This window comes from Mus caroli, chromosome 11 (assembly GCF_900094665.2).
Source record: "Mus caroli chromosome 11, CAROLI_EIJ_v1.1, whole genome shotgun sequence".
In the NCBI taxonomy this organism is placed as follows: domain Eukaryota; kingdom Metazoa; phylum Chordata; class Mammalia; order Rodentia; family Muridae; genus Mus; species Mus caroli.
In genome coordinates, this window is record NC_034580.1 from 1,751,464 (window position 1) to 1,759,459 (window position 7,996).

Genomic DNA, 7,996 nt, shown 5'->3' on the forward strand with positions numbered 1-7,996 from the left:
TTTTTGGTTTTTCGAGACAGGGTTTCTCTGTATAGCCCTGGCTGTCCTGGAACTCACTTTGTAGACCAGGCTGACCTCGAACTCAGAAATCCGCCTGCCTCTGCCTCCCAAGTGCTGGGGTTAAAGGTGTGCGCCATCACGCCCGGTCCCTTTTGAGCATTTTAAGAACGTCATTGTGTGCAGTGCCTGCCGAGGCCAGAAGAGGGCGCTGGCTCCTCTTGTGTTGGTGGACACTGAAGCTGGTTGTCTGCACTATTGCTCCAGACCCTTAGGATTAGTTCTGTATACATAAATGGGAATTTATGGACAAAACGAAGTAAAGAGAAAAATGAAACAACAGCATTTTCCATAGTTCCAGGAAATCTAGATTAATGTAGAGATTTTTTTTTTCTTTTGGCACTGATCACAGCATTGCTAATTTGTTTGTTTTTTGAGACAGGCCTGTGTTGAAGTCAACATCACTCTGTCTCCATCTCCCAAGCGCTGCAATTATAGGAATGAGTCACAATGCCTGGCCAATAGTGTTTTTTACGTTTGTGTATTTGTGTTCATATGTGTGTAAGTGTCTCACTGTGCCGCTAGTGGGCCAGGAGTCACTGTGTAGCCCAGACTGACCATACAATGGCAACTGTAATGTCCTTACAGAATGAAGGTTTTTATTCTTACTGTCCCTGATCCTGGCAGGGAGACCCTCACCCAGGACCTCTCTTTTTGCCTTCACAGGAAGGCAAATACTACAGTGAGGAGGCTGAGGTTGACCTGCGGGACCCTGGCAGAGACTATGAGTTGTACAAATACACTTGCCAGGAGCTACAAAGGCTGATGGCCGAGATCCAGGACCTGAAGAGCAAGGGCAGCAAGGACGTGGTAAGGAGAAAGGCCATGCGTGCTAAACCTGGCATGTTTGCAGGTTGGGCTCCTTTTGCTATTAGGGGGTGAGTCCGGAAGCACCGGACCTGCCTATTAACTTGTTACTTAATTCCATAACAGCCCCATCTCCATTATAGTAATGAAAGTGCAAGATGTCTTTTTTTCCTATGGCTACAATGTGATATTATTGATGTAATATTTTTTACATGCCAGTCATTTTGCTAAGTGTTAGAAGTATGTGCAGATAAATCATAGAGCTCAAAATAAAGTTATCATGGATGTTAAATGCATTACTCAGCAGACATAAAACTAAACAATGTCTAAAACTAAGGTGATTTAAAGAGGAGTTCACTTTTTCTCAGCCGTCTTACTTATTTTCATGTATATTGACCAGTGTTGTTAAGATAGTTATATTCTATAGCTCTGGCACTATAACCAAGCTTTATACAGTCAGCCTGCTCACCCTCCCTCCCTCCCTCCCTCCCTTTCTCCTTCCCTTCTCCCCCAACCCCCCCTTGCTTTGAGACTATGTAGCCCTGACTAGCCTTGAAACTCCCAGAGTAGACCAGGCTGGCATTGAACTGCGCCTCCTCATTACTGGGATTAAAGGCCTTAGAGTGCCATCATGCTTGGCCTGACTCCTTCACTTCCTTTATGACATTTCTCACTGTCCCAGGCTCCCTTTAGACTCTGCTTATGGCCCTGCATGGGATTGGCTTGGCAGCCAGGGTCTGGAGGAAACTGAGCTGTCATCTGTTAGTCGTCGTTACTGGTCTCTTTGTGAACAGGCCATTGAAATTGAAGAACGAAGGATCCAGAGCTGTGTGCACTTCATGACTCTAAAGAAGCTTAACCGATTAGCCCACATCAGGTTAAAGAAAGGAAGAGACCAGACCCACGAGGTAGAGTTGAAAGGCTTAATAACATGGGCTCTCACCCCTCCCCTCTGCCCCCTTTAACTCTCCCTTTGCCCTTCTCTGACTTTGGTGATGGTCAGTCCCACCCCATATTGCCCTGCTCACCTCATCCTCTCTTCAGGCCAAGCAGAAAGTCGATGCCTACCACCTACAGCTACAGAACCTGCTCTACGAAGTGATGCACCTCCAGAAGGAGATCACCAAATGTCTGGAGTTCAAGTGAGTGTGGGAGGACGGGGCTTTGACTTACTAGTCTGTGGTAATGCCTGTTCTTCCATGGCTGGGTGTGAGCCATCCCTTTGAAGGAGAATGGGCGGGCTTACAAGATTACAGGATTTGGGGGAGAGATCGGGAGATCACTTCAAGTAGAGAACCTCAAGCGGTCATTTCGGACCACACAGAGAACCTTGGAAGCCCCTCGGCCCCTTTTGAGGTTTGAGCTCAGCACTTGGTAAAAGCAGTTTTTCTCCTCAACATGTATTGTTATTTATTCATCTTCTGTGCCATAGAATACCAGTACCTACTCGCCCCATTGAAAACAATAATGTGCCTGATGGTTAACATCTCCCGCTCCAGTGCTGTTTTTGAAAGTATGACGGTTGAGAATGTATAAAAACAGCATAAAAGAACGTTTCTCCCTCGTTGTAATCTTTGCTTAATGCAAGTTGGTCAAGTCAGGCTATAATGAACTCAGGCAGGTGGCCACAAAGAAGGATCGTGGGTTCTGCAGTTAATACCCAGGGTCTGCCTCTCACTAGCTGTGTAATCTTGGGCACATTTGAAAAAGGGAAAAAGAACCTGGCAGTGGTGGCTCACGCTTTTAACCCAGCACTTGGGAGGCAGAGGCAGGCAGATCTCTGTGAGTTTGAGGCCAGCCTGATCTACAGAGTGAGTTCTAGGACACCCAGGACTAACAGAGAAACCCTATCTTGAAAAAACAAAAACAATGGAAACCCAAACAAACAAATGAAAAATGGAAGAAGACTAGAGTATAGAGTATAGGTAAATTATACTATAATATAAATAATAAAGGGTAATAGCTTTCAAATGGAGCTAAAGCTCCCATCTCCTAAGAACAATGTGAGGCGAGGACAGAGGTGAGCCAGCATGTGTAGGAGCATATTGACTATGGTAGCTGTGATGCCTATGTGGCCATGGCATGAGCGCTTGTGCCATGAATCCTGCAGAGAATTCTTTTCTCTAAGTAAGCAAAATTTAAAGCCTCTAGATTTTGCTTACTTCTAGTTCTGCCAGGCTGGCTTTTTCTTGTCTTACACATATGCAGGGAAAATTTTTTTTGTGTGTTTTTTTTTTGTGTGTGTGTTTTTTTGTTTTTGTTTTTTAAAGATTTATTTATTATTATATGCAAGTACACTGTAGCTGTCTTCAGATGCACCAGAAGAGGACATCAGATCTCATTATGGATGGTTGTGAGCCACCATGTGGTTTCTGGGATTTGAACTCAGGACCTTCAGAAGAGCTGTCAATGCTCTTAACCGCTGAGCCATCTCTCCAGCCCCCAAGGGAAAATGTTTTAAAGTTATGTATAGACTCTTAGGTTTATCTTTCCTGGTGGTGATGTGTCTTGGTTTCATCGTGATGGCATAAGCCCAGGCTGCAGGGACTCTGAGTCTCTTAGCTAATACTTCTGTTCAGCCAGGAGACGCCTGCAAGGTCATTAAGCATCCTCCTCCAGCCTTCAGCTGACTTGTGGATAAGTAGGTTGAGCACCATGGGCAAATGACTGTGGTATGTCACTAATAACCTATCATCACACTGAAATGCCTGTCATTGAGCATTGACTGAGATTGAATTCCAGGATCTCCAGTAGCCATAGGCTGGGGCTGCATAGACAATGGAACCATTGTCCCTGCTAAGCCACAGCTTGGGGTTCTGAAAATGGATGCCTGAGAACTTCATTTTGCTTATAGGTCAAAGCATGAAGAAATTGATCTGGTCAGCTTAGAGGAATTTTATTCAGAGGCTCCACCAAGCATCAGCAAGGCCGAGATCACCATGGGAGACCCTCACCAACAAACATTGGCACGTTTGGACTGGGAGCTGGAGCAGCGGAAAAGGTGGTGGCCTTCCTGACCTGGTTAACCGCACAGTGACAGTCCTTGGTCATGACCCAGGATTAGCCATTTTCTCCAGGACCAAATCTCCCTTTCTTATTAATTCACCCTGGATTATTCAAACCTGACTGACCTCTTTCAGGGTGGGCTGATGACTGTTAAGGTTACCAGTAGGAAGCTGGAGGTGAAGGTATGTGGCTCAGTGGTGGAATGTGTGCCCACCATGCCCAAGGCTCTTGACTCAGTGCCCAGCACTGCAAGGGAGGGTGGCTCAGTAGGTAAAGCACTTGTTGTACAAGGCTTTGGCTCTGACTTTGGATCCCAGGTACATGAGAAAAAGCTGGTGGAATGGCGTGAGTCTGAGGTGTAGTAGTTGATCCCCGATGTTGGCAGCCTAAGTGTGAGCTCCAGGTTCAGTGAGAGACCTGGCCTCAGAAACTAGCAGAGAGTAATGAAGAAGGACAGTTGGACTGACCACAGCTCTCTGCGTGTGCACTCATGGATGAGTGTATGTACCCACACACACGCACGTGCATGCACACACACACACACACTATAGAGTGAAGTAAGAAATGGGGAGAGACAGGGAAAGCAGTCAGGGTGACAAACAACAAGATAAAATGATAAATATTCATGAAAATGTCACAGTGAAACTTTGTTGTTTACTAACTGTGTTAGTTACTTTCCTTGTTACTCTGACAAAATTCCCTAACAAACAACCTAGGGGAAGGGGCTTAGCTTGGCTCACGTCTGAAGGTGAAGCTGCTGGCTGCTGTGTGTTCCCAGGCAAAAAGAGAGTGAACATTCATGCTTTCTCCTTAGGTAGTGTAAGACTCAATCCAAGAGAGTGCTCATGCCTGCTTCTAGAGATTCAATAATTGTTTTTAAAGATTTATTTATTTGTTTGTTTATTTTATGTATGTGAGTCCATTGTCACTTTCTTCAGACACACCAGAAGAGGGCATCTGATCCCATTCCAGGTGGTTGCTGGGAATTGAACCTGGGTCTTCTGGAAGAGCAGTCAGTGTTCTTAACCACTGAGCCATCTCCCCAGCCCCAAGATTTCAAATATTTTAAGTGTGTGTACACAACTGTGAAATTAGTTCTCTCCTCCCACCCTTCCATGAGTTCCCGGGGTTGATCTCAGGCCATTAGGCTTGCCAAGCACGTGCCTTCACCCAAACATACAGGGTGGCCAAGGGTGACTGGACTGTTCTTTCCTCCCACACCTCTCGAGTGCTAGGATTTAGATATACGCCATCACATCGTTATGTGGTGCTAGGCCAGCACTCTACCCACTGAGCTATATCTTAAGGTCCTAAATACCTTGTTTGCTTGTCTTAGATAGGGTGTGTTTCTATTGCGGTGATAAAACACTGGGATCAAAAGCAACTTAGGGAAGTAAAGGTTTATTTCAGCTTAGAACCCTCAGCTCACAATCCACCACTGAGGAAAGCCAGGCAGGAACGCAGAGCAGGAAGCTGGAGTCCTTACCTGGAGCAGAGGCAGTGAAGGAATGCTGTGTACTGGCTCCTTCCCCTTGGCTTGCTATCATCCTAGCTACAGCTTGACTCTGATCCCTGGAAACCAGGCCGTAGGAGAGAACTGACTCGTGTAAGCTGTTTTCTGATCTCCACATGTGCCATAACATAAGAATCCTCTCCCTGCCCCACCCCACAAAAACATAATAAAGGTTAAAAACCAGTTTTAAGTCCATGTACTTGAGGATTTATGTAATTACTAAGATTAATAGTGCTTGTATGGAGCTTACTAAAGGACTTGGCACATAGTCAGTGCTGGCTGTTGTTAGAACAATCAGAGGGAACAGTTGTGTTGCATTATCCCTGCAAGGCATGCCTGACAGTGCCCTATGTGCGCCCCTTTAGGCTGGCAGAAAAGTACCGAGAATGTCTGTCTAACAAGGAGAAGATCCTGAAGGAGATTGAGGTGAAGAGGGACTATCTGAGCAGCCTCCAGCCTCGCCTCAACAGCATCATGCAGGTGAGTGTGGCTCCGCTTCACCATAGACCAGCCAGAGTCCACCACACTCGGGGCTTTCCCAGCCGGCATCCTCATCACATCACTCCGTGAGAATGGTTTTTCTAAGAGGGGCGAGTTATGTTCTGAAGTAGAGAAATTGTGGGCCTGTGGGTCAGGAGCGTGCCCACGCCTCGACTGGTGTTCATCCATGGCGTTTTGGTTCTCACCAGCTCCTGGCTCTAGGCATTTAAACTTGCTTCCTGTGGCCATGGAGTTGGTTCACACAGTACCTCAGGCTGGGGAAGAAAAGTGGATGGCTCTCTGAAAAGAACTGGCCTCATCTGAAAAGCTTCCACTTTACATATATAGAATCAATCCGGTTGTGTGTGTGTGTACACATATATCCACATGTGTGTATGTATATACACACAAACATACATACAGACATACATGTGTGTGAGTATGTGGCCTGATTTTTTATTGTTTGTGATGCCAGATTTGGTCTAAATTCTTTTTTTTTTTTTTTTTTTTTTAAGCAGACTTAATTCTTTTATTTTTCTTGTACAAAACCCTTATGTAGTAGCCACAGCTTGAGCCTGGGTCCTCTGAACAGAGACTCTGGTGTGGGTTTTCACAAGATGATCAGTGAATTCCTGATAAGGAGACTTGGTGAAGACAGTCTCTTTCCAGAGGTCGGGGGTCAGGTAGCTGTAAGTCTTGGAGATGGCATCAAAGGTGGCCTTAGCAAAGTTGCCCAGGGTGGCAGTGCAGCTTCTGGCTGAAGTGTAGCAGTCATCTATACTGGCCATCATCAGGAGCTTCTTGGGCACAGGAACAGAGACAGTGCCAGTGCCTCTGGGGCAGGGATGAGACGCACCAGCACAGAGCCACAGCGGCCTGTCACCTTGCTTGGAACAGTGTGGGGCTTGCCAATCTTGTTCCTCCAGTAGCCTCTCCACACAGGGATGATGGAAAGCTTGGCCAAGATGATGGCCCCTCGGATGGCAGTGGCAACCTCCTTGGAGCACTTAACACCAAGACCAACGTGACCATTATAGTCCCCAATAGCAACGAAAGCCTTGAACCTGGTCTGCTGGCCAGCCCGAGTCTGCTTCTGCACTGGCATGATTTTCAGAACCTCATCCTTTAGGGACTCACCCAGGAAGAAGTCAATGATCTCAGACTCCTTAATGGGCAGGGAGAACAGGTAGATCTCCTCAAAGGACTTGATCATCATGTCCTTAACCAGGTGGCCCAGCTTGGTGACGGGGATCCACTCCTTGTCTTGAGCTTTACCTCCACGAGCCCTGAGACCTCGACCACGGCCACGTCCTCGGCCACAACTGCGGCCCCTAAGACCGCTGCTGAATCCTCCGCCTCCTAATCCTGGGCCCCCGGGTCCTCCGGGCCCTCCCGCTGCACTGGCGTCATCCGCCATTTGGTGTTTTCCCGAAGAAGAAGAAGCTTGGTCTAAATTTTTATAGTTTTATGAAGCAAGATAAATGGCTAATGAGGAACTTTGTAAAAGGAATGGAGAGAAGTTTAAATCTGTTTTTCTAGGACTTGGCAAGGTCTTCACTTCTTCCTCTCAGCTCTGGACATGGAATTAGAGTTGTCAGCAAAAACACATTTTTCTAGTAGGACTTCATAATAGAAGAGAAGAGAGCCTGTGGCTGGGCTGCTGATGGGCCTGGGAAGCTGCAGCAGGAAGATTGTGGCTCTGAGGCAGCCTGCGCTGAGTGAAGGGTAGACTCTGTCCTACTCAGGCTACATAACGACGGCTGTAATTGCTGGTACATACATACCTTGAGGCTAGCCTAGGCTGCATAGGATTCCAAACAAGTCAGGTCTACAGAGTGGGATCCTGTCTCATAACCACGTAGGGGGAGAGGGAGGTGAAGGGAGAGCAGAGACGGGGAGTGGGACTAGGCAGGCCTGGCTGCATTTGATCCTCCAGGCCCTCCGCATTGCTCTGTTACGTGTCCTGTACTTACTGCTTAAAGGTCATGCAGGGCATAGGCACACATATCAGAATAACCAGAGAGAAAGGTCTGTTATGAAACAGTCACAGTGCACTTTGATTTCTGTGCCTTGGCTTCTGGTGTGTCTGTATGGAGATGATATGTGTGTGTGAGGGTTTTTTGTTTTTGTTTT

General features: G+C 46.8%; 1 protein-coding gene and 1 pseudogene across 4 annotated transcripts in view; one reads left to right on the forward strand and one right to left on the reverse strand.

Annotated features, from left to right (window-relative positions):
- Thoc5 (THO complex 5) overlaps window positions 1–7,996 on the forward strand; it is a 35,527-nt gene that overhangs the window by 5,070 nt on the left and 22,461 nt on the right. For all 3 annotated transcript variants that reach the window (XM_029483877.1, XM_021176115.1, XM_029483878.1), the window contains exons 3-7: window positions 724–867; window positions 1,659–1,772; window positions 1,909–2,006; window positions 3,719–3,865; window positions 5,749–5,863. In XM_029483877.1, the coding sequence (XP_029339737.1) occupies window positions 724–867; window positions 1,659–1,772; window positions 1,909–2,006; window positions 3,719–3,865; window positions 5,749–5,863 (618 nt within the window). The remainder of the gene's footprint in view (window positions 1–723; window positions 868–1,658; window positions 1,773–1,908; window positions 2,007–3,718; window positions 3,866–5,748; window positions 5,864–7,996) is intronic.
- LOC110304658 lies at window positions 6,361–7,285 on the reverse strand (annotated as a pseudogene). The gene has a single exon (XR_002379095.2). The product of XR_002379095.2 is annotated as a 40S ribosomal protein S2 pseudogene (transcript).